This window comes from Corythoichthys intestinalis, chromosome 18 (genome assembly GCF_030265065.1).
Source record: "Corythoichthys intestinalis isolate RoL2023-P3 chromosome 18, ASM3026506v1, whole genome shotgun sequence".
NCBI lineage: Eukaryota > Metazoa > Chordata > Actinopteri > Syngnathiformes > Syngnathidae > Corythoichthys > Corythoichthys intestinalis.
In genome coordinates, this window is record NC_080412.1 from 13,497,710 (window position 1) to 13,524,773 (window position 27,064).

General features: G+C 40.6%; 2 protein-coding genes across 2 annotated transcripts in view; one reads left to right on the forward strand and one right to left on the reverse strand.

The window, feature by feature from the left end:
- Positions 1–27,064, reverse strand: part of LOC130906304 (calpain-5-like) — a 75,380-nt gene that overhangs the window by 20,508 nt on the left and 27,808 nt on the right. The window contains exons 2-5 of the mRNA XM_057820477.1: positions 23,606–23,779; positions 16,091–16,222; positions 2,186–2,394; positions 1,928–2,120 (exon numbers count right to left, since the gene is read on the reverse strand). Of these exons, the coding sequence (XP_057676460.1) occupies positions 1,928–2,120; positions 2,186–2,394; positions 16,091–16,222; positions 23,606–23,770 (699 nt within the window). The 5' untranslated portion in view covers positions 23,771–23,779. The remainder of the gene's footprint in view (positions 1–1,927; positions 2,121–2,185; positions 2,395–16,090; positions 16,223–23,605; positions 23,780–27,064) is intronic.
- LOC130906363 (olfactory marker protein-like) lies at positions 3,023–3,505 on the forward strand. The gene has a single exon (XM_057820620.1). The coding sequence runs from the start codon at positions 3,023–3,025 to the stop codon at positions 3,503–3,505; it is 483 nt and encodes a 160-aa protein (XP_057676603.1).

A 27,064-nucleotide genomic window follows, 5' to 3' on the forward strand; every position in this document is an offset into this window, starting at 1 on the left:
TGAGAAAACATTTCTCGAAGAGATTAAAATAATTGTCAAATCCACTATCCGCCTGAGAAAACAAACACAAACATAAAAGATATAAATGTTTATTGAATATGCATCTTACAGTCTTGCTTAACTGGGAGAATTCGTTACAAAAGACAGGCTTTAATTTGTTATCATTATCCACAGACATCGTCACAAATGAGATCACACAAAACCCAACCACTGCATTTCCTCCTCCTGATTCCTCATAAATAAAACATAACATTTCGGGGGGGGGGGGGGTTCGTCCTCGTGCCTACAAACAAAACATAAAATTTTGGGGTTTTTCTGGCCCGGGCAAGTAAATCAAATTAATTGATCGGTCTCTGCCCACGTTGGGCCGGTCGGGTCGGGCTGGATTTTTTAGGCCCGATCTAACTTCTAGCATCATGTAATGTTAGCATACCGCACACCTATTCAGCCTGTTGTTCTCTATTGCATTTTGAATTACCTTTCAAGATGACATGTCTGTTCTTGGTGCTGGAATCTATCAAATAAATTTCCCCCCAAAAATGCGACTTATACTCCGGTGCGACTTATATATGTTTTTTTCCCTTTTAATTGCGCATTTTTTGGCTCGTGCGACTTATACTCAGGTGTGACTTATAGTCCAAAAAAATACGGTAAGTTGAAGCAACACTTGGGATTTTATTTAGTATTTGCATTTTGAAAGTGCAATCTTGAAATGTTTCTAATCCAATAAGTCGATTATTCGAACTAACTAGTTGATAGATTAATCGACAACTAAAATAATCGATAGCTGCAGCTCTACAGTAGACGATAATGGGGTAAAAACGTGTCTTCGTAGACTATAACATAACGAAACAAATGCCAGTTGTCATCTGATAGGACGAGAACGAGACAAAAATGCGCCATACATTCCGTCTCATGTTCACAATGCGTGACATTTTTATGTGTAGTTAGCCTGCATCTTAAAAGTGTCTGGTTGTGTCACTCATGTGATGTGCTTCACCGGTGTCTTCTCCAAGCTTGCTTGTTTTGAAACACACAGTAAGATTTGTGTTCTTATCTTGGCAAAAGACAATATGAAATGTTGTGCTGAGTGATCATCACACACTAAATGTAACTTGTAGCGTTAGAATAGCATTTGCATTAGCATTAGGCTATAATGAATTGAAAATAATGTACTGTTTTCCTGCTGAGTGTGTATTATCACCAGGACGTTTGTGTTGTCCTTGTAGTCGCTACAATATGTGCACATCTGGCAATATTCATTCGAAATTAAAGGAAACCTTTATTTATTTATTTATTTTTTGACAAAAATTTTACAGATGAAAACATTTTGAGTAAACATCAACTAAAACTAGGCAAAATTAATTGCGTCAACGAAAACTAGAAGAAGACAAATGACAAACAAAAAAGACTAATAAGTATTTTCGTCCAAAAGACAGACAAAAATTAAAAGGGCTGCCAAAAACATCACTGTAATGACTAAGCTTTAAATTTTTCATACTTTTGAGTTCAATTTGGTATGATCTACCTTTTCAGAAACAAAATACTTTGATTAGGATTTTATCCTAGAATAAATGATCCAAAATAGATAAGGAAATGTTTAGTTCTTTTTTTTAAAGTGGCAGAAAGGATCACAATCCACCTAGAGGAAAACCCAGTCCGCAAAGTTTTGAGAATAATAGAAAAATGTAAATTTCGAGCCAGCTCTTGCTATGCTTGCTGTAGAATAACAAGTTGCGGTGTGAAAACTCATGCATATAAAAGAGATATCATTTTACAAGTCCTCGCCAAGTGTAGTCGGTATCACAATAACGGGAATGCTCTGTTGCAGGGGAGTGACATGTTTGCCATTCAAATATTAAAAAATGTGCAATTCTACAGATGTCACAATAGGTAGAGAAAATACAAGCTTTCTTTGAACGCTCACCCGAATGGAGCAGCTGATAAGGCCGTCTCGGTTGTGCACTTTGAGGACTCGTTCAAACAGCTGGTTACGGGCTGCCTCATCCGTTGCCATCTGACACTCCAGCAGGTCCACTGGCTCCGACACCCCTCCCGTGAAATCCACCAACGCATCTGCCGTGTTGCCGCCGTCCAAAGCTTCGTAGCAGCCATAAACCCTGACAACAAAAGACGCTCTTTCTCAGTCTGGAACGAACGAACCATTTTGAATGTAGCGACTAACTTGGCGTAGGCCTTCTCCACCAGCGCGCTCCAGAACTCGTTGCTGTCGTTGGAGTGGCAGTAGACCAGCTGGTTGTCCACAGTGGGCAGCCGGTCGTCGATCACCACGTCCACCCACTCGCCAAAGCGCCAGAAGCGGAAATGGAAGATGCCGGTGTACGAATCGGGCTTCTCCGTGTCCCACTCCTGCTCTTTCCAGTCAGGAATCACCTGAACAAGAAGCAGAGAGCCGGTTAGCCAAACGGACAGTTGAGGATCGTCAATCATGTCAAGGCTTTATTGCTTCTCCTCCATCACTCGTAAATCTAGCGGCAACAGAGTGAAAGGTAATAACTGTGTATATGTGTGTATTACAGTAACTACAACAGAGCCGATTAGAATTGAATTAAAACACAGCTATCTCTAATAGATGTCAGTCAGACACAAATAACTCATTTCCTGCCATTGAATGTGATAGACATCAAATGTATTTTAACTGGGATGGTTGGATTGAACGATCGCTGCCTGCCACTCCCAGTCCATATGGAAATGACCTCGATTGCCATCAATGGCAGCCAATGAGCTAAACCTAAATTTCCTTGCAGAGGAAAGACAACTCCATTATGGAACCAAATGTTTCCTGATGACTTACTGACAAAGATTCACGGTACATATCACGTATTCCAATAAGTAAGCAAACAAAGACTGCCCTCAGGGAAAAAACCCTAATGTCATTTGATCTCGTTGCCAGGCATCTCTGGGAGTTAAGACGCACTCCCTTCATCAGCCTCCACACACACAGAGAGCTCTCTGGGGTGGGGATTGTTATTCAGCCACTAATCTGTTTCAGTTAGCAGTCATGTCAAAAACCCTGGAGCTGCCCTTCCGCCCGGACGCCCAGCTGACCGAGGTGATGCGTCTACGCGTCCAGTCCTTGCAGCAGCGTGGCCAGAAACGTCAGGAGGGCGAACGTCTTCTGCAGCCCAACGAGGCCGTGTACCGCCTGGATTTTTCCAAGCAGTCGCTGCGCTTCTCTCATTGGACGGTGCGTCTGGCCCAGTCAGGCAGCCTCACCATCACGGCCACGTCCCAGCTGTGGACGCCCGACCTTACCCACTTGATGACCCGCCAGCTTCTGGAACCCCCAGGGGTCTTTTGGAGGGGGTCGGGTGACGCCTACGAGCGGGGTACCAAGTGCTACGAGGCTGACGCGCACGAGTTCGGTGAGCGCATCGCCGAGCTGGCTAAGGTGAGGAAGGTCATGTACTTCCTGTTTGCTTTCGGGGAGGGTTGCAGCCCAGAGACGGTGGACTGCTCCATCACCTTTACAGGGGACGGCTGAAATCTTACATGAAACAACGCCACATCCACACTTTGTAAACAATTAACTGTAACTCAGTACTTTGACTAAGTAGCTCTAACTGTTTCATGTGTTAACATGTCCTTATATTCAAGCACATTGTGAATGTTCAAACTGTGCATCATGTTACAGCGGCTCACTTATTAAATATCCTTTTTAGGAAACAAACGTGTGTCTCATTTTTTGATGAATATTTAGACCCCTTTTCAAAGTGGTACTTGGTGGAAAAGGTTGCGTCAATGGATTCTCGCATGACGCAAGTGTCACGCATTTGTCGCCACATGCCCCAGTCCTCTGGGTAACCTCCACCCTCTCGACTGTCATGAAGCTTCGCAAGCTCACGCCGCCACTGGGTGGGAACACAATAAAAGATAACAAATCATCCCAGGTCACCACTTACAAGATTTAAGGGCAAGGTGATGTGAAAATGCATGTAATTATCTGCTCTGGACAACATTCAGTGCTATTAAAGTAGTGATGCACGATAATACATTTTTCAAACGATACCGATAACCGATAATTTCCTCCTCATTCCTACCGATAACCGATAATGTCAAGCCGATAATTCTATTAAAAGATTTATGTAAAATTTTAAACAAAAGAAAATATTACTGTGCAAAAATATAATTTATTGCTCTTTTTTTTTTCAACATAAAATATGAACAAGTCGTCAATTCCAACATCTAAATAATGACATTGTCTGACATTGTGTAATGGTAAACTTTTGGCAACAATTACTTACAGAGTAAATACCTAAGTTGCACAAAAATGCCTTTAAAAGTAAGCCATTCCTAACATAACATTAATACACTGCAAAACACACTTCCTTAAAACTAGTCAGTTTTAAGTGTAAATCTATTGGAAATAAGTTAAATTATCTGCCAGCGCTTCAGGTGTATTTCTCTCAGATTTCTTGGAAGAAAAATAACTAGCTGAAAATAATCTTAACAGCCTTATTTTAAGCAATACATTATTATACTTAATCCTAAAAAAACTTAGAAGAAGAAAAGATTTTGAATATTTGTGGCTACAGAATATTATTGTTTCATTACAACAGGAATGTGCATATTTAAATGAACAAGTGTTAATAAGTGCAAATAAATTTAGATTATCTACTGTGACTGTAATTGAGCAGACAAATAAATTAAATTAATTTGAAAAGTGATTGCTAATGTTATATGCTTTGTTGCACACTGTGAAAATGATTAACTCAAAAGAGCGAGATGTCATGTACCCATTCTGCAGCGCTTTGTTTACATTTGCGGCACTCACGAGTCGCGACATTCGCTTTACAGCAGCTAAACTGATAAACGGCAGTACTATTTGGATGCAGTTGGAGCTCGCATCTCCGTGCGTGTTGTTTTGTGCCTGAGTTTTGTTAAGCCGAAAATAAAGGCAGCATTACAAAGTCATCTGACCGCTCGTCATTTTACATACTGAAAGCATTATTGACGGGCTGACTTCGTTTTCTCCATGTTTAAATTATCATCTAACCACTGTGCCGTCATGATAAGCTTGCTTACTGGACATCACTTTTCCAAATGTAGTGGTGAAAATGTGATTGGCATGTTTTTCATGAAGAATGGTGGTCGTATAAACTGCATTATTTTTTTATCCAGGGCTTTGGCTCTCGGGTCATTTCGGTAAAAAAAAAAAATCGTGTCTCGTCTCGGTGGTGGCTACGTTCGTACCGGATAATCCGCCCGCACCGGCCGGTTTGCCGCGGCGTATTCGGGGCCTGGCTCTGCTCACACGCCGTGAGGGAACGCTCGAGAAACCGGGGTGTTCGCCGGAGGTCCTGAAGCCGGGGAACCGGGCTCTGCCCGCCCCGCCGACGGCCAGAGCGGCGGGCTCCGTCGGAAGACGGCTACTTGCCGACTATCGGTCTCCAGTCGTGCCGGTGTTTAGCCTTAGATGCGAGTTTACCACCCGCCTTGGGCTGCTTTCCCAAACAAACCGACTCTGTATCGTCACAAGCCCCTAGTTTAACTTAGTGTTTACAATAGCTTTAGCATTCCCGCTAGCAGCAGCAGCCTGGTATTCGTTCCAAAAATCTTTGTGATGCAGTTTTAAATGGATGCTGGGTTAGTGGTTTTGAATGAGGACGCTTTCTTTCGGCCTCGTGGAACTTCTGCGGTACACGTTTCGCAAATGGCGAGAGCGTCGTTTTTTTTTAGTAAAAGCCGCCATAATATTCAACTATTTCTTGTCATGTAACTCCGCCTCCTCAACCCCTCCTCCCTCAGGGGCTTCAGAGAGGGGAGGGGTTGAGGAGGCGGCGTGCTGAATTCTTCGGTTGTGCACATTTGGAGGCTAAATCAAGTATATAATTATCGGATTGCATTATCGGTTGAATTTTTTATTATCTGGATTATCTGTGTGACGTCATAATTGCCATTATCGGCCGATAATTATCGGCGACCGATATTATCGTGTATCTTTATATTAAAGGCAATGGAGGTTCCATCCATTTCCATCCATCCAGTTTCATCAATGAGTGAAAACTATTTACTTCTGGAAAGTTGCCCCCACCAACATGGCCGCCGCGCAGATATGTTTCTACAGCTTGCTGCCATATGTTTGATTCAAAACTGTTGTGCTACTGTTGCACCATTCCATTTTTTGGCTCGCAATTCCTGGTTGTGCGCCGATACTGTACCGATACCACATTTTGAAATTTCTTTTAATACTCAATTACTGCATACTCACTTGAATGTAAAGTCGTTGCTATTATAGCTTGGTCAGATGCTACTCAAATCGTTGGCTGCCATTCACGGCGCGACTGCAAGACATCCAATCCACTTCAAGTGGGGGGTCAATGGCATACCGCAAGCAACACGTCACTTCCGCTCATTAATATTCATGACATTAGCTAATGTTGCTAAGGGGGGACACGCCACCGTTTGTCCCTAATAGGAAATGAAAGGAAATCGTGTACGAAGGAGATGTTTACGGAGCTAAACCTACCAATTCTCTCCAATGTCCCTGGTGCCAAATTCACTGGCAAAGATGTGGAAGAACATAAAATGTTCAGTAAAAGAGATGGCTTGAGTGTCAAAGGCCGAAAAAGACGAAAAAAACGAGCCAACCTAAGCATAGCCTTAGCTTTTTTATCGACGTGACTGACAATGACATTCTCTTGTTTCAACAAGCTATCTTTTACCACCAGCCCTGTCTTTCTTATATATTATATCCTCTGGTTGTCCTCCGTCTCTGACCATTCTTGGGGGTAATTTAGTTAGTTTTGTGTAGCGATCGCAAATGTTACTCAGTGACAGCCAACGAACACTTTTAACTTTTTCATTGATAATAAATCTTAATTCTATAATTTATTTACACTTGCCCCTTACTAAAGTTTTTTTTTTTTTTACAACAGAAAAAGTAACTGGCAGTCAGGAAAAAGTAATTGGCAGTCAGAAACCCTTTTAATTCTTTTCGGGTCATTCATTGTCAGACAGAAGCAGCACAGCACAGCGTCACGCTACAAAATAAGTTAAAAATATCAAAATGGCTTACCTCTTTGTCCTCTGAAAGACCATGCCAACCCAACAAAATGTTTACTGCATATGAAATGTGAATGGATTCACTAAGCTGTCGTTAAAAGTCAGCGCGAGTTGATTCATTCTTTTGAATCAAGTTTTTGGTTTCGGGAAATGTATGAAGAAAACATCCTTCATATGTCGTAATTTCTACAGTAGTTTCCACAACTTCCAAAAAAGCAATGTGTGATCGGCATGTTCTTTTTTGAAAGATTACCAGAGAAAAGTAGCACATTTAACATAGTTTCTATGCGAGGGCGTGTCTATAATGTTCCACTTCGACTTAACTTCCACTTTACGATGTGAAGTCACGGTCTAAATAGCATGCGTGCGGTACGCCATTCAGAACAGATGCCCGAAAAGACCTATCATTGCCCCTACCAAAATGGGTGGCCATGTTGGTAGGGGTGACGTTCCCTACAGAGTAAATGTATTGACAATAAAAGTCATAACTAGCCTATTTCGTAACGGATTTTTAAAACATTGCTTTATCAATGTCAAAGCTATTTATCCCGAGAATGCCACTGATGATGCTAGACGTTTGAAGTAGGAACTGTAATTCGTTGCCATCCTCCCACTTCAAATGGATTGGGCGTCTATTCGTGATCATTTAAATTCACAGAACATGGATGACTGGATGCCACATGATGACATCTATGTGGTTGGTTAATTTTGAACACAGCCACATCCAAGGGCATAGGTTTGCATAGGGACCGTAGGGACATAACACTAGCAACTTTTCAGGATGCTCAAATTATCCCCACCAACTTTTAAGCAACCTTATTTGCATTATATAATGACTTCAGTTATATAGGTCATTTAGATTGACTTCCTATATGTTTTAAGGATAGAATTGATCCTACCATTATGAAGTGAATTACAGTACTTTCATTATGTTCAGACTTACACTGACCACTTTACACTCGCTGAATGTGCCCGTCCATTTTTTTCCCTCAAACGCACGTTTGATTGGCTGATGACTTGAACCACCCCACACACACGCACTCACAGCCCAACACCAATACAACATGCCGCCCCCCCTCCCCTTCAAAGACGAGGGATATTAGGTTTATTCTGCCAGCAGCAGCCAATGTAAGTAATGTAAAAAGACGTCAATGTTGTGGAGGTGGGGAACACGCCACTAATTTTGCTACTGCTACAGTGCTTCAAGTCTATTTTACTCACTGAGATTTCTTGAAATAAGAAAAACAGCGAGCTAAAAATAAGCTTAAGAGACTTATTTTAAGCAAAAAGTTTGTATATTTAATCTTAAAAGAAAAACTTGTTCGTCAGAAATGTTCTTAATTCAAGAATATTTTTCAAAGCATTATTTGAAAGAATTTTTTTCTTGTTTTAGGTGAAAAATGACTCAATACTAACAAATAGTAATATTTACCGTAATTTTCGGACTATAAGCCGCTACTTTTTTTCTTCATTTTGATACCTGTGGCTTATAGTCCAGTGCGGCTTATATGTTGATTTATTTGAGTTAATAGGTAACACTTTATGTGACAGCGGCATCATAAGACTGTCATAAGACAGTCATAATGATGACATGATACTATCATGAGCATTACTGAATGTCACTAGCTTCATTTATTTCCAGCTTAAATTTTTACATCCATTCAAAAGTGAAATCTTTTGCCGGATAACACTAAATGACATCTGTTATAAGCATTTATTAATGCTCAGGACAGTGTCATGTCAATAATTATGATTGTCTAATGACAGTCTTATGTTGCCACTGTCAAAGTGTTAGCAAATACCATAACTTACAATTGATGAAACAACTGGAACAGTAACTGAAGAAATAATTAGCACAGAACATGAATTTTGATTAAAATATACATCTGCACAACGCAATGCATGCTAGGAGGCATGTTGGATGACAACAGTGTTTACAGCAGGTGGCAGCAGAGGTTGCCTGTCTCCACCAAGGGAGCAGTGATGGCCAAGTGAAGCTTCTTGAAGGAATGAAGCTTTGCAGCCAATTGGTTCAAAGATGAATGGTGGTTCTTTTGGTCTTATGACAGTCATATGATGCCGCTGTCAAATAAAGTGTCACCGGTTACTATCTTTTGGTGTAAATATCCCATAAAACAGTGAGGATAACTGCGGCTTATAGTCCAGTGCGGCTTATCTATGAACAAATGCCGTTTTTGGGCCAAATTTGGTGGGCTGCGGCTTATAGTCAGGTGCACCTTATAGTGCGAAAATTAGGGTACTTAAAGTAAGTGGAAGAATCTCACGCATTAATCTGTTAACTAGACTTTAGTACGGTGGTCGAGAGGTGTCAGGCGAACTGCAAAGTCCAAACACTTTGCAAATAGAAAAAAGCATGAACCCCAATCGCAAACGCTTTGCAAAAGAAAAAAGCACAAATGCAGACTGCCACAACACGATCCCCAATTCCTAAAGCATGATTGCAAATTGGCAAAAGCACGAACCCTAATTGCCACAACACGACAGCAAATGGCTCGCAGCACGAATGCAAAAGGCTCGCAAGACAATTGCAAAAACGATGACTCAGAAGTAAAAAATTTAAAAAAGACGACACTTTGTATATTGCTACATGTGCTTTATGACCATCTATACGGACTTCCGTAAAGTTGCCCCCCCCCCCCCCCCATCGGACGCAAATTTGTATAAAAATGATGTCAAACGTTTGTGCTGTAACGGTTTTGTAGATACAGTATTATGCTTTTATTGAGATAATAATTTCGAGTGGTGATGTCACTCGTAGTTTTTTCCTAGCTTAGCTCCCGCGGCTAATGGAGCGTACCAACTCACTCAATAACAGAGGGGTGTCCTAAAAACTAGCATGAACGTAGCACAAACAAATTTGGGTCCATTTTGCAGTAAATTGGGGGGCTTGAGATATTAATTTCGAGTGATAACGTACCTCTAAGCCCCTCATTTACTGCAAAATGGTTCCGAAGTGGTGCCATTCTTTTGTGCTACGTTCGTGCTAGTTGTTAGGACACCCCTCATGAGAGAGTCGGTACGTACCATTAACATAACATAACATGACATTGCCATTTGCTGTCGTGCTGTGGCAATTGGGGTTCGTGCTTTTGCCAACTTGCAATCGCGCTTTAGGAATTGGGGATCGTGTTGTGGCAGTTTGCATTCCTGCTTTATTCTTTTGCAAAGCGTTTGCAATTGGGGTTCGTGCTTTTTTCTATTTGCAAAGTGTTTGGACTTGCATTTTGCCTGACACCTCTCGGCCACCGTACTTTATCACTCAAAAAAAGATGGCAAAAATTATTTGAATAGATTTAACAAAAATTATCAGATTAGGACGTTTTAAATTTGCAGTGTGAAAATTAGTATAGGTCAATACAGATTTATTTTGCATTAATGAATTAGCCTATCAATTAATTAGGTGAGAAATGCAGCCCTGACCCCCATTCACCAAATATGTTTTGTCTAATTAATGTCCTGTCCCCAGAGAAAAGTGTACATGCAGGTTAAGCTGTTATTTCATCCCTACCAATATTAAGACCAAACCTACGCCCTTGGCCACATCCACAGTTACAGTGAAATGATGTGTGATTTCCCAAATGCTCTACTTTGGCCCTTCTTTGTTTCGTAACAATACTTTTGCATTAGAGCAGGGGTGTAAAGACTTTTTATATCCACCAATAATCATTAATTAATGTGTGTGTGTGTGTGTGTGGGGGGGGGGGGTGCGTGTGTGTGTGTGTACATGAATTTTCGAGCAAGAGCCAAACAAATGGGCCGTGTTGTTGCAAGAAGATGCCTGCCGGACCACTTGCCGTGGGCAGAATGCTAATACTTTACTACTCCAGCCTACCAGAGACTGCACAGAGGCTAATTAAGAAGATCTAAGAGGATGGAAAGCAGAGTCTGTAAATGAAAAAGCACTCGCAGATATTGGCAATTGATTAATATCCAAACACTGAAACAAAACCTGTGTTTTCCCCTCTCCTATGAGATTTGTACTAACAGATGAAGTACAACAACAAAAATCCACAACTTTCAATAATAAAAACTTTTATCTGATTTCAAACTCTAAATTAATAACACAGCAATAGTCCAGTTAGAATTTATGGTTTCATCTGCTCAACAAATTATACCCCCCACCCTTCCATTTGGATTTCTTCCCAGAGTTTGGATGGATAGTAACCATTAGATGTTCTTTCGGGTAAGGCTGCAAAATGTGAGCTGTTAGCACACGCACACAAAAAAGGAAGATTGCACCGGGCAGAACGCAAACACAACACGACTCAAGCATGTTTTCATGTTTCATCCTTTTATACATATACAAAAAGTATATTTTAACCTGATAACATAATTAATAATGATATTTTTACCTTATTGTCATTATAAAAATACAAAAACTAACACGCTTGCTAGTAGGGATGCAACGATACAGGTAAGTCACGGTTCGGTACGATTTTCAATTTAATGCTCTAAAACAAAAAAAATACAATTTTTTTTTTTTTTTTGCCAGCAAGCAAAAATAATATATAAATATGCATTTAGTGCATAATATTTATGTGCTTACTTCTTACTGATCTGAAGAAATTTTGTATAAAAGTGCTGAGAACAATCTTTACTGTTTGTAAAGTAAGGCGGGGCACACTGTTGATTGCTATTACTCTATTAGCATGTTTACCACATGAGAAAAACATCCTATTTGTGGTCCGAGTCCATCTGTGTTACGTACTGAATTAACAATATTTGCAGCATAATCTATAGTCACTGGTATGGATTGATTTGGCCTGCTTAACTTCCATTCAGTCATAGCGGTTTTTAATCCATTGATGTAGTATGTGGACTATGCGTCCCATGATCACTCTGGGCTCATGCAGCCAATGGCATGGGATCTAACGTAGCACATCTAGGTTGCTATTTTATGATAGTGTATCTAGTGTGTGCATGTGAGTGTTTTCGGGCATTAAAAAAAGAGTGCCAAATGCCACAGAAGTCACGTCTGCTCATTACTGCACAACACCAGATTTCGACTATCGACTTTCATAAACAGGACGAGTTTAAAGTACAGCGCTCTTAATTTGCCACTCATTGTTCATAATGTAACCATGAGTTAGCTCTCTGTGACCCACGGTCTTGGGGTAGCGTGGCTATGGGGTGGCGTGGCTCAGTGGTAGAGTAGTCGTCCCCCAACCCAGAGGTTATGTGTTCGATTCTTCGCCCTGATGAACTCGCCTAAGTATCCTTGAGCAAGATACTGAACCCCATGTTGCTCCTGGTGCTGCGTCACCAGTAGGTGAATGGCGCAATAGTGTAAAGCGCTTTGAAAGGTGGAAAAGCGCTATATAAGTATAACACCAACCTATCTTTTGTCAAAGCGAGGTTATAGACCCTACTCACCGACGTCACAGAATGACGTGTCGCTGTATCCGGCCGCCATATTGTCCGTCTCTGTTTAGCCCTATTCTCAATGGTTTCAATTAGTTGTTCAGTTTATAGAGCAGGTCATGGAAGCCCCGGTGCTTTCAGATGCTGTAAACTCATTGGACGCGTTGCATAAAAGGCGTTATGTGGAAAAGCTTCAGTCTATCCACATTTGCCAGATCCATATTTGATGCCTAAATCAATATTTTTCGACCTGCTGTCTTCGCCCTCTCTGCCTGACATCTGCTACCCTGATATCTACAACTATCTTTTCCACAGAAACTCGGCCTATTCTCACGAAAGTTTGAAAAACATTAAGAGCAGCACTCTAAGCAACATTACCCTGTGTGATTTCTAAAATGGCGACAATCAAAAAAAAAAAAAGTTGACTGCGATGGCCGACGCTTCAAGGATAGGTGGATATTGGACTATTTCTTCAATAAAACGCAACAACTGTGTTTGCCTCATTTGCAAAGAGACAGTCGCTGTTTTCAAAGAGTTCGATGTGACGCGATAATAACAAGACACACTGACATGTACGACAACATTACAAGGAAGATACGCAGCGAGAAATTATAGCAACTTGAAGCTAGTTTAATTTCACAGCAGCAGTATTTCGCAAGAGCCCGAGTGTCAAAAGAGAACGCCACAAAGACGAGACTGTTGAAATTATGAATTAAAAAAATATAATAAAGCAAATGTGACACACAGAAGGGCTTGCTAACATTTGTTTAAATATATTGTTCTATCAAAAGGTTTGGACACACCTGTTTAACTGATGATCCATAGACGAGGCCAGCTTCTTTCACTTGGTACCAGCTAAATATTATTCAAAATGTAATGATGGTGGAAGAAATAACAATCTTGAATTTGAAACTGTATGTTGTCGGTGATTAGCCTCGCAATGATCTTAATTGTGGTTGTTAGCCCAAAACCCTCTAATGATATATTAAATGCATCTTACCAGATATAAAATGACTACTACATAATCCGTGGTAATCGTTTGGAGCCCAGTTTTCTCGTCGAATTGCAGCAGTCCATCTCGCTCTCCTCTCCGGGTCTCTCGGAATACGGTAGAACTTCAAGTCTCTCCGTCTATCTTCTCTGTTATTTCAACCAACCGCCACACACACCTTCACCATTTTGATTATTAATGTTAACGAGCAGAAAAACACGCCACAATAGGAGGAATTTACGTAGCGGTAATGCATCAAAACGACGAGTAGATGGACAATATGGCGCGGAAGCGTGGTTGTGGCGTCATGTGAGTAGGGTCTATTCGTAGCAGGCAAATCGGCAACAATATATTGGCGGACTTTGTTGTACGTATCCGTAAAGACAGTCTTTGTTTGATATGTACGAGTGGGGAAAGCATATTAGCTCACTCAAAATGCTGCAAAACAACGGATCTGTATGATACTGAAGCCGGCAAGCCGCCTCCTTAAGTTTCTGTCTTTCCTCACGTGCAATGATCCTCGTGCGCCACACCTCCCACCTTTCATGCAGTTAGGGGGAGGAGTGCAGGAGGGGGCCAGCTAACGGCAGTTTGTTTTTTCAAGGCAAAGCTGCGCCGGGCATTTTAGCAAGAGAGATGACAAAAATAAATTCGGAAAATACATTTTGGGAGCTTTTCATTGGGATCGAATATTTTTGCGTATTGAATAGAAGAGGGCGTATTGAACGGTTCAATATAAAACCGAGTGTTGCTGCATGATTACTTTCTAGTATTGTGACACAAAATGACAAATCAGATATTAAAAATTAAACTTTTTAACCATTACATGGCACTTATATACTGTAGTTCATTGGCTGCCATTGACGGCACTAAGCGTCCATTCCATTTAGACTAGGAGGGGCGAATAAACATTTGTTCATTCGCCTTCCCAGTCAAAATAGATTTGACGTCTAGCGCCGTCAATTGCACTGAAACGCTTAGCTTTGTTTTTATTAACATTGTATACTTGCCCTGTAAAGGGTTAAATGTCTTAAGTGTCAACTTTTGAATAGCTGTTCATTGTAGTGACCACTGTCCCTGAAAGGGTTAAGGTTAGTGTATTACTAAATAATATTTCCCCAGAATCAATTATCTTACAAAAAACACAAACCAAGTAACAAATTACATTTACACTGGTATTTTGACATACGATCTCTTCTACACACGATCTTTACGACGTCCGACGTAAAATTTGACTCGCCATTTGTGTCTGCAAGACGGACACACCGCGGATTTTTCTTGTATATGTATATATATATATATATATATATATATATATACACGTGGTGGAAAACACAGACAAGCACAGACTGAAAAGACTGAAGAGGTAGTTTCTGCTCTTGCACTCCTCTTTAAAAGAAACTGCTGTATTTTATGCTACAACAACTGTTGTGTTTGATAGAAAAATATGTCTATATGCTGCCATAGCAGATTCATGGCGCATGAAGCCCCCGAACTATTTTTAATTTTTCCGTTTTACCCTGGCAACCCCCGTTTACAGACGTTGCGCAACCGCTTTTGTTTCAACACAGCCATAAAACTAAGGTAATTAATTCTATTTATTATTCAAAATGTCTGTCGTTTTTAGCTTGGAATCATTCATTGATGTCTCATATTTTGTTTAAAAAAAAAAAAACTTGAAAAAAATTATTCACGCATATATTTTTAACTTTTAAACAAATTATGTCACAATGAAAAAAATGGCGTCTGTAAAAAGTCACGGATATCTACCTCATAACTATCGCTTAATTGTTTTTTTTTTTTTTTGTTACTGTCCCATTTTCTCCGATATGTTAGATGATAAATAATCGATCCAAACAAAAAAAAGTTGAAAAAAAAAAAAAAACGTTTAAAAGGGTAAATATATGAAAAACAAAATCTCGACCATTCCTTGATGTCTGCGATTTCTGCATCGCGACCCTTGTTATATTACCATGTTTCACCCATAAAATCCCCCAAAAATCCAGCTGTGGCCATTTGCAGCTGTGTCTTGACACTCGGTGATACATGCTACATGGAGTTTTTGGATCGAAACAAGGTAAGTATGCGATAATATCTTGTTAAAGTCATGGCGTCTGTAATTCTGCTCTTGCGTGCTCTCACCTCCAGATAGGGTTTTGCTGTTTAGAAAAAAATATATATATTTTTTAAATGCCCTCCAATTCAAATTTTTTCCCCCAGAAAATTGAGATTTTAAGCTTTCCAATGATGTATCACACATGTATATCGGACAATTTTGAAATTTGCCAAATCGGGGGTCTCAGAGCGGAACTTCAAGTCACCTGAGTGTTTTCCGCCATATACTAGTATACACATACTGTATATACATAAAACTAAAAATATTGTTTTCACTGAAACAAAATCAGCTAAACATTTAAATCTATAATTCATGTAGGTGCTGCTAAACACAGTACTTTATTTTGTAAAGGTAAAAAAAAATTTCTGTACTATATTTTACTAGCAGTAGTAGTAGCCTTATATTTACAACTTTAGTGCTATATTTTCATGAAAACACACACTGTTATATTAAGAAAATTAAACATACAAAATAGCTGTATTGCGTAAACCAATAACAGCTAGAAGTGTTACTTTGAGTAAAACCCTCAATTAAGGTTTTATGATGGTCACGCACATACAAAGTAAGGCACTTACTTTTTGCCATAATGACTCTCTGGAAGCCAGACTGGAGCAGGCCGCCACAAACCAGCAGTTCCCCAGCTGCCCCTGGTGGAGGTCATGTGCGCTGATGCCGTCTACGAACAGGTGAGGGTCTTCGCACAGCTCCTGCACACACAAAACAAGATTTTAAAAAATGTGCAAAGGGGTAATATTGGCGAGAGAGGCCACCACGTCTTAACGGTGACGTGTAGTAGACCTTAAATGCATTTGTGAAATCACATTTAGGGAGCGTGTTCGGGTCCATTTTCAGCCTCTGTGCGGACACGCTGTCTTTCATTACAGCTAACAACGTGGTGCTCAATAAGCTGCTGCAGCATTTTCTCTCTCTAACACACACACATATAATGTGCAGGCTGGGGTCAGAACCTTCCCATTAAGAGAGACATGCTGTCCTCTTCCATTTTTTTCAATGCTGCATTTTTTGTATGAATGCATTTAAACTAGACTGACTCAGCAGACGTTGCAGAAAAGACTTTCCAGAATGTATTTATGATATGAGATTGGAGGAAGGTCAGGTTAGCAGTAGCCTAGAGTGAACCCTGTGGAAGTGGAACAATATGTTGTGTCATGCCTTGAAAATCAAACAAATCGCATAATTGATAAAACATAGCAGGGGCATAGGACGTCACTCACAGCAGGGGGTGCTGAGGATGTTATTTAGTGTTTCCCATCCAAAAACAGCCGTTTCTGCCCAAATTTGTCATGCTCGCACATTTTCTTCATACAAGGCGTGCACTATGGCAGTACACGCGCATGCTGGATAGTTTACATACTACTACTAGGCTACTACAAAGACAGTGTTCTATTTAACCTACAATGTGTGTTGGAGTTTTTGTATTGGAAATAAAAGCGCCCGTGTATTCATATCAGTACATTTAGACGGCGCAATGACACACGAACACATTTGAAAACTAAATGGTCCAATAAGCCTTAGTTTAACACCACCGTTTCATAACACTAAATAAAGAAATAAATTGCACATGAATATCCAACAGCATTCTGCATGACGGCTGCTCAACAGCAACAACAAACAGTAATATGGCAAAATGCAAACATGTCTTACCTATTTGAAGACACCAAAAGTAGATAGAACTATCATTATAATCATCTTCATTTTGGACCTCAAATTGAATTACAGAAAATTTCACTGTTTCTGTAAAGAAAAAAATCGCTAACGTTTTTGCGCTATGTTAACGCCTCCTCTGTCAACAGTTAACTTTTCCACTAACACCTTATTCAATGTGACCCGGTAGCAAACAAGGTCAGGTGGTGACTATGTTATTAACAAAAAAAATAAAACGCACGGCAGATTTTCTCGTGAGAGAAAACACGGGTTCTGAGGTTAGTGCAGGGTAGTGATAAAGGAAAAAGGTGACACCTAAGAAATATGATTGCGGTGTGCAGATCTGTAAACGGACTCGACAATACGGCCGTAGAATGTCTACGACCTTGACGGTCCTCCTCCGACCTCCATTCACCAGTCTTTATAAGTTATTATTGTGGTTACATTGCCAAAGAAATCGGCAGTTTCGTCAGGTTTCTAATCATTTATTCCATCAACTTGTGCAACACAACACGCCGACTGTTCACTGCAGATAATGCGAGCAGCAAAACATTAAAAGAGAAAGTAAAACATCTACCGCACACTCTATCTCACTGTGACGTCAGCTACGCGGTAAATTCAGGTACAGCACACAAAAAACGTCTGCCACAAACGAACCCGATTTGTTACATTATTACAGGAATTATTATTATTATAATATCGTTCCGATTTTTATTTATAACACATTTGTTTTGCTATGTGTAATTGCAGTAAGTGGAATTCGCTCTCAGTGAGGATTGGACTCCGCCAAGGCTGCCTTTTGCCACCGATTCTGTTCATAATTTTTATGGATAGAATTTCTAAGCGCAGCCGAAGCGTTGAGGGTGTCCGGTTTGGTGGCCTCAGCATTGCATCTCTGCTTTTTGCAGATGATGTGGTGCTGTTGGCTTCATCAAGCCGTGACCTCCAACTCTCACTGGGGCGGTTCGCAGCCAAGTGTGAAGCGGTTGGGATGAAGATCAGCACCTCCAAATCCGAGACCATGGTCCTCAGCCGTAAAAGGGTGGCATGCCCTCTCCGGGTCGGGGATGAGATCTTGCCCCAGGGTGAGGAGTTCAAGTATCTTGGGGTCTTGTTCACGAGTGAGAGTAGGAGGGAGCGGGAGGTTGACAGGCGGATCGGTGCAGCATCTGCAGTGATGCAGACTCTGCACCGGTCTGTTGTGGTAAAGAAGGAGGTGAGCCAAAAGGTGAAGCTCTCGATTTACCGGTCAATCTACGTTCCTACCCTCACCTGTGGTCACGAGCTGTGGGTCGTGACCGAAAGAATAAGATCCCGGATACAAGCTGCCGAAATGAGTTTCCTCCGCAAGGTGTCCGGGCTCTCCCTTAGGGATAGGGTGAGAAGCATTGTCATCCGGGAGGGGCTTGGTGTCGAGCTGCTACTCCTCCGCGTTGAGAGGAGCCAGTTGAGGTGGCTTGGGCATCTGGTTCGGATGCCTCCTGGACGCCTCCCTGGAGAGGTGTTCCGGGCATGTCCCACCGGCGGGATGCTCCGGGGTCGACCCAGGACACGCTGGAAAGACTATGTCGCTCGGCTGGCCTGGGAACGCCTTGGAATCCCGCTGGAGGAGCTGGCTGAAGTGGCTGGGGAGAGGGAGGTCTGGGCTTCCCTGCTAAAGCTGCTGCCCCCGCGACCCGACCCCGGACTAAGCGGAAGATAATGGATGGATGGATGGATGGATGGATGGATGGATGGATGGATGGATGGATGGATGGATGGATGGATGGATGGATGGATGGATGGATGGATGGATGGATGGATGGATGGATGTGTAATTGCCATTTCTAATAGAACCAGCAGTATTTATTAATGATTTAGTGTAGGTTTTTGGGCTATGGAATGAATAAATGAAATTAAAATGTATTCTTATGGGAAAATCCTGCTCGACATATGACCATTTCGACTCATAGACAAGGTCCTGGGTACCACTCTATTGTTTCAATAGTCTATTTTTTAAACAACAACACACAAAAAATCTACCAAAATACTTTTTTTTTCTTCTTCCCAACACCAAGGGGTGCTCCAGCACCCTCAGCACCCCACTTCCCGCACCACTGAACCATAGATAGATTTATAGATTGATTAATGGATGATAACTGAATGGATGAATCCATGGATGGCTATAGACCCTACCCACGTGACGTCACAACTCCGTCCTCCTGACTGGTGCCGCCCAATTGTCCGTCAACACATCGTGTTTACCTGTTACGGCTACGTACATTCCTCCTATTTACGGCGTGTTTTTCTGCTCGTTAACATTAATAATCAAAATGGTGAAGGCGTGTGTGGCGGTCGGTTGCAATAACAGAGAAGACAGACGGAGAGACTTGAAGTTCTACCGGATTCCGAGAGACCCGGAGAGGAGAGAGCGAGATGGGCTGCTGCAATTCGACGAGAAAACTGGGCTCCAAACGATTACCACAGATTATGTCGTAGTCATTTTATATCTGGTAAGATGCATTTAATATATATTTAGAGGGTTTTGGGCTGACAACCACAATTAAGATCATTGCTAGGCTAATCGCCGACAACATACACGTATGTATGTAGTGAGAGTGCTATCGCTAAACCATATAAACATTAAAAGCCCTAGCTCCATTGACAAATGACATGAAATACATTAGACTTGAGAGTGGATATTAGCAAGAACAAAAGATTTTGAATTGAAAATTTCGTAACTCTCATTTTCAAGCACAAGATAGATTCCTTCCGAATTTTCGTGGACGAGGACCTGTTTCACCCAACCAGCAACGAAGTATTTATAAGCCTCCAAGCTCTTAAAGTTTTTCAAACTTTCGTGAGAATAAGCCTATTTTGTGTGGACAAGATAGTTGTAAATATCAGGGTAGCTAGCAGATGTCAGGCAAATACGGCGAGGACAGCGGGTCGAAAAACATCGATTTAGGCATCAAATATGGATCTGGCGAATGGATAAACTGAAGCTTTTCCACATAACGCCTTTAATGCAACGCATCCAGTGAGTTTACGGCATCCGAAAGCACCGGGTCTTCCATGAAATGCATTATAAATTGCTCGATCAATTGAGACCATTGATAATACAGACACAAAATGACGGACAAGGGGGCGGAACAATACAGCGATCACGTGATTTTGTGACGTCGGTGGGTAGGGTCTATACCAGAGGTGGGCAAACCGGTCCTCGAGGGCCGCAGTGGGTCCTGGTCTTTGTTCTAACTGACCCAGCACAGATAGTTTAACCAATGCGGTTTCAGTAGAAATGCGAAGCACCTGACTGCAATTGACTGATTGCACTTGTAAAACAGCAGATTGGTGAAAAGGTGTCCTCTTAATGGGTTGCAACCAAAACCAGCACCCACTGCGGCCCTTTGTGGAATAGTTTGCCCACCCCTGGTCTATACAGTAGGTAGGTGGATGGATGGACTGACAAATAAAAAAACAAAGTTTTCAACATACTCGATTGTTTCCTTTTCTGATGCTCTTTTGTAGTGTACAGCTGCTGCACTGTTCTGCTATGCAGCTGCAATTCCCTCACAAAATACAAGGTGCTTCGTACACTACAAATGATTGCCATCCCTGTTTGCACACGGGTTAAGATGATGATGGAGCGGCAGGTGAAGGTGAACATGACACAAAGCCATCCACGTATTGACATTGGCCTTCAAAGCAAACGCTAATCTGCTGGGGTGCAAAAAAATGTGGCCAAGGTCGATGGATCGCTGACTCAACGAGACTGACTCCTGGAGCCCCCCCCCCCCCCCAAGCCTAACAATGACTATGTTTGTAGTGCAGCTAGGGTTTCTGTCTGCAGCAGCATTGATTGTCGCGGTGCGGCGGAAACTAAGCGAGGCGAGACGAGAGGCTCCCTGCGGCCGGTGACCCGTCATCCGGGGGTGGGGGTGAGAGTCTCAGGTAGAAGAGTAATAGAGTATCGATCGAAACGCTGCCTCCCCAGACACTGAAGTAATGTGGACGCTGCGGCCGCGCCTCGTCTAATCGTTTACCCGCCGGAGAAGCTGCCGAGCGGCTACGCAGTTGCCGTTATCCATCAGTCTTGTGAAAAATGCCAACCACCGACCGGACTTGCAAAAACCAGCAAAATATTCCCACTTGGGCGTGGCATTTATTTTTACAGAAACAAACTATGCATGGTCGTGTGCTTGTTAAAAATGCGTAAAGGGCAGCAGGCAGAGGCAGATAACGGATGATCTGCTTTGAATGCACATTCATATCGTTAACTTCCTCATTAAAGTGGCATTATTGATTTTTTCGGAGAAATTCAATGATGACGAGCATAGGCCATGGTAAGGAGAATAAAGTTAGATGAGAGCAGACCACAGGGTGGGTGTTGAAGAAACCTTTTGTTGAGAAAGGTTAGGGGTTTAAAACCTTTCACACCAACAATGACATATATTTCAATCTCAAAACAACTGTATTAATGAAAAACAAACCAACCCCAAACCCTGCCCACAAAAAAGCTGCCTATTTGCCCCCAATTTTTTTCATAAATCTTTTTCTTTCAATTACATTTATATGAATAAATACAATTAGAAGTCAACGAAATGTTAATGAATCATGATCTACCTCATAATTAATTAATAATTAATTATTATTATTAAGAATTACAGATTTTTATTAATTATGTTTTTTTTTTTTAATAAAAGATGAAAATTTGGAATAAATATAGAGAATATTTGCAATTTTATGTTTAAGATATTTTTTTAAATAAAAAATTTAAAATGATACATAAGAGATTATTTAATGGTTTAATCCCCTTTCTAAGAGTTTTTTTTAAGTTACATTTAAAATATATACAGTATATATTTATATTACTAAAAATATATTAAATTTTATTATTATATAAAAATATTATTAATATTATGTCACGCAATTCTCAATTCAAAATCAGTCTGTACCGATCCTTACGCATTTGCTTTTGTTTGAAATAAACAATTCAGTGGCTGCACTTCTACTCCTGTCCAGTAGTTAGCAGTGCGCAGCAGCATTGCCTTGCAGTCTGCTGATGTAACAACAACATTAGACTAATCCGAGTAAAGATTTGTGTACGTCGCCCTCTAGTGGTTGCTTGAATTAGTCCTTTTATAAGTCTGAAATTTGGGCTTTGGCCTTGACTACAAAACCGGAGGCATGGAGTATTTAGAATCCTGCATTTAAGCAGGTTTGGAATAAGCAGGTTTGCACTAAAAAAGAGAAAATGTTATGGTAAAAGCTATATGTTGTTCAAACATAAAACAAAAATATTTTTACTTGAGTGCTGGATGAGGTTTCAGGAATAAATTGATATCAATGTACTTATGTCAGATTTGATTGTTTTTGTCTAGAGTGAGATACAAATATCGCAATAATCATGTTCAAGTATAGTATCAGGATTAACCAGATGAATCGAATCGTGACCTGTGAATCGTGATACGAATCATATCGCCAGATATGAGGAAATACACACACCCCTAGTATTTACTATTAACTCATTGGCTGCCATTAACGGCGCTAGACGTCCAATCCATTTTGACCCTCCCAATCAAAACAGAATAGATGTCTAGCGTTGTCAGTGGCAGCCAAATGGTTCAATGAGTGCCCGGTCCAACTTGATTACTCGGCACTTTTCTGAACCCTCCCGCAGCAGCGGCAAGCATTCAGTGGCCATTAGGAGGAGGCCGAGGAAATGCTTAATGGTTCCCTCGAAACAAAATCTCGAAGTAACTGTCCATTATGGTTCTTGTCATAATGCTCATTTGGGTTTTGTTATTAAAAGGTGCATTAGTCTCTTTCTTGTGAGAGTGCAGTCATTATCTACTAACGTGAGAGTTTAACCAAGGAATGAATAGAGCGACCCATGTTTACCTATACGTGTAAATACCACGCTAAATCAATGGTGTGTGATTTCATAACCTAAAATATGCTAAAATGTGCTCGGTTAGGCTTTTTTTCCTCTCCTTCCTTCCAACTCGTCTCACAACATTCGGTCCGCGTGACTGGCATCCGCACAGACCAAAACATATCATCTCTGTGACCCAGTTTCCATGGCGATGAACGCGCCCGCAGAAGGAGGTTACGCTGTCCACTACCCCGTCGTCAGCATTTGGAAGAATAAGACGTCTACCAGAACCGCTATTGACAAGTAATTATTTAATGGTCAGAAGGGAGTGGAACATATTTTATATATTTTTATATTTTAGAGTTAATTGTCAAAAAAATACCACTATGGCATGTTTTCTTATTTTGACGTACTGCGTTTTTAGACCTATGTTTGTTCATTCGCTGCCATCCTCCCATTTCAAATGCATTTGACGTCATTGAAATTTTACTTAAGTGATTTGTGAGTTCAATTTCCAAAGCTGCCTTAGCTGGTTGTGCATCTTCCACAGGTTATGTGAGCGACTTACCCGCGGCCTCTTCCACACTACGCGTCCGATCCTGTTGCCCTGGTAGAAGAGCGAGTCGTCGACGGCGGGGAAGCGGGGGTCTTCGAAGAGCAGACCACTCTGCAGGCACTGCCTCTTGAGGGTGGAGTACTGCTGCTCCTCGAAAGCCTTAACCGACGCAAACATGCTGGAGCCCTGTGCCGAGGGAAAATGTCAAAAGTCATCAGTAGAGTTGTCTGATCACGACTTTTTAACCGATATCCTGATACTGTCCAACTCCCAAAATACCGATATCTAACAGATATATGCGGTTCGTGGACTTAAAATATTATGGCTAATTGTATTGTGATGCCCCAATGGGTGCTTTAATAATGTTTTTTGATTACAAAAAAAAATAAAATTGTTTTGATTATTATTGTATTACAGTTATCCCTCGCTACTTCGTGCCCTCAGTCCATCGCGGAAAAAAAAAATACAGATAAGCTGTCCCGAGCCAATAGCGCTCCCTCCCGCCCTCTCCCTGCTCTTTGTTAGTGAGCGAGTGAACTGGAGTAGCTTATTAAAATAAATGATGATTGACAGTCGGTTAAGCTTGGATCTTGCCAGAGACTCGACCTTCAAAGTGCCTCATGCGTCAATCATCGTTTAACTTGTTAAACAGTTGCTGTGGCAACTCCTTATTTGTAAATGAGCAGCTGGAGCAAATTTGAGTGGACACTCAATTATAATATAATATAATTAATAAAGACAAGCATTTTTTTTTTTACTCTTTTTAAATGGATTGGCCATCTACTTTTTTTCTTGTTTAAAAATTATTCTGTGGGACAGTAACATGTTTATAACTTATCATAATTACTATTTATTTTAAAAAAATATATATATATACAAGTTTTTTTAAACGATACTTTGGGGAAAAAAAGTGAAAAAAAACATGTTGTATATTTATCCCTTTCCAATGAAAGATCTGAATAAATATATGGATTTTTTTTTGGGGGGGGGCACCTTCGCGGTTTTTCAATTATCGTGGCGGCTTCAGGTCTCCATTAACCGCAAAAAACAAGGGATCACTGTATTATTATTACTAGGGCTGCAGCTATCGATTATTTTAGTAGTCGATTAATCAATGAACTAATTAGTTCGAATAATCGAGTAATCGGATAAGGAGAATGAAAAATTAAAATACCTGAGCTGAGCCTCAAACGGTATAAAAAAAAAAATTTAAGAAATGCTCTATGTACAACAAAAGAACAATTGGCTAACTTACATAACAAATGTCCGCTAGCTTAAATGCTATAAAATGCTAACATTTTATTTTACAATGCTCTTAACAAAAGATTCAAACACCTATTCCCACAAAAAAAATGGCTAAATATATCTATAAACAAAATTACGAATGCATTAAAAAACATTAGCTCAAAACAAAAACTTATGTTGGTCTTAACAGGGAGCAGTTGGATTAGCCAAGTGAAATGAGGCAGACCAGAGGGCAGTGTATCCACCTTAATCAATAAAACTAAATGCAAACACTTTCAAAATACACTATTACAACGCCACTTTAATTAAACGAATACTCGAAGCAATACAATTTAATTTGAATATTTTTTTCTAATCGAATACTCGAGTTAATCGATTAATCGTTACAGCACTAATTATTACTGTATTTATATTGACTGAAAAATCTGTATTTTCATTGTGTTTATATTGAAATTAAAAAATTTTGCCAAAACGTCCGTAATTAAATAAAAGGAAAAATTCACAAATAAAACTCAAAGTGCCACTAGGTGAAGACAAAGCATTACAAATACAGGCAGGCAAAAGCTAGTCCAGACAATGTATTGTCAATTAGTTATTCCCGAGATCCATTTAGCTGGGCTATTGCAAAGATTTTTGTATTTTATTACTTTTCTTAGTGATTATTTCTTTCCGGTATTGCAGTAGTAATATGTAATTCATAATTCATTATTTCTCAATCATTTATTGTTCATTTAATTTTTGCACTATTAATGCAAATGGTCCGCTCACATAACAAATCCCAAGCATCTTAATTTGGAGACAGCTTTATGGTCAAGGCAGAAGGCATTTAGATTCACCTTGAAGGGAACATGCATATCAACCCCAAAACCTACTGTACGTCGAAATTATCCTATACCAATTTAAAATGCTGTCATCAGCTACCCGATAACATCGGACAATTCGATTCATCAGTAAATCGCTGCATACGTGGGGACTTTCGCCTTATCCAGGGTCACCTCATTGCTTAAAGTGAGCTATCTCAGCGGGAACGAAAAGTCCTAATGGGCGTCTGAATCTTCTGGGTTTCCAATGATTAAATCTCCCAATGTCCTCCAGGGCCTCATTATCACAGCTATGCATAGAGGCAGACAGGTCCACATTGATCAGCCCCCACACTAGGCAGAATCTGGGCCGGCCCGCGATAAAATGGAGCCGTCCCGATCGATAACTGCGCCACTGAACGAGCCTATCATTTAACCTAATTCGTTTCTGGTCAATCTCATGAATATCAATACTGATGTCATACCTGGATGATTGAGCTTACCTCAACGGATCGATTTGATGGTAACAAGGCTGGATTACCGACCAGGCAAAAAAGCTCCAAAACATTCAGGACTGTTAAATTCGACAAATTGCCTGTTTGTTGAATACCTTTCTCTGTATAAGGCTTCTTCATTAGACACATATAGTTATGGATGACATTATTGGCACCCCTGGATTTTTTCCAGAAAAGACACACTTTCTTCCAGACATTAACGCAATTAGAAATGTTTTCAGTATGAAGGTGTTTATTTTTGGGATTTGCATTGTAAAAACACAAAAAAGCTGAAGAGGAAAGCCGAAATGTACGCAAAACATTTTGATATTCTCTGGATTTCATGACTCTTTGAACACCGTCAAGGCACCCAGTGCCAGAGACAGCAAAACAACCCCAAAACATTACTGGACCTTCACGATGTTTGACTATAGGAACTGAGTTATTTACTTTGTAGGCCTCCTTTTTTTCTGGCACTGGGTGACTATCAAAATGTTTTGGGAGCAATGTAGGGTGTAGTGTCAGAAAACATGGTCTGCGTCAGAAGTCATGGGTGTTTCAACAGGACAATGACCCAAAACATACCTCAAATAGCACCAAGAAATGGTCGGAGACAAAACACTGGAAAATTCTGAGGTGGCCAGTCAGCATCTAAATTCCATTGAATACTATGGAGAGATCTCAAAATTGCTGTGGCAAGAAGGCACCCTTCAAATCTGAGAGACCTTGAACAGTTCGCAAAAGAAGAGTGGTCCAAAATTCCATCTATGAGGTGCACGATACTTATTGATGGTTATAGAAAGCGATTGCTTTCAATTTTTTTCTTCCAAAGGATGTTCAACCAAAGACTGAGGTGAGGGTGCCAACAATTTTGTCCAGCCTATTTTTTAAGTTTTGTCTAAAATTGTGTCAATTTTGACTTTTTTCCTCAG

Excerpts from the sequence above, each read along its gene's own strand:
- LOC130906363 (XM_057820620.1), top strand. The coding sequence starts at position 3,023 with ATGTCAAAAACCCTGGAGCTGCCCTTCCGCCCGGACGCCCAGCTGACC.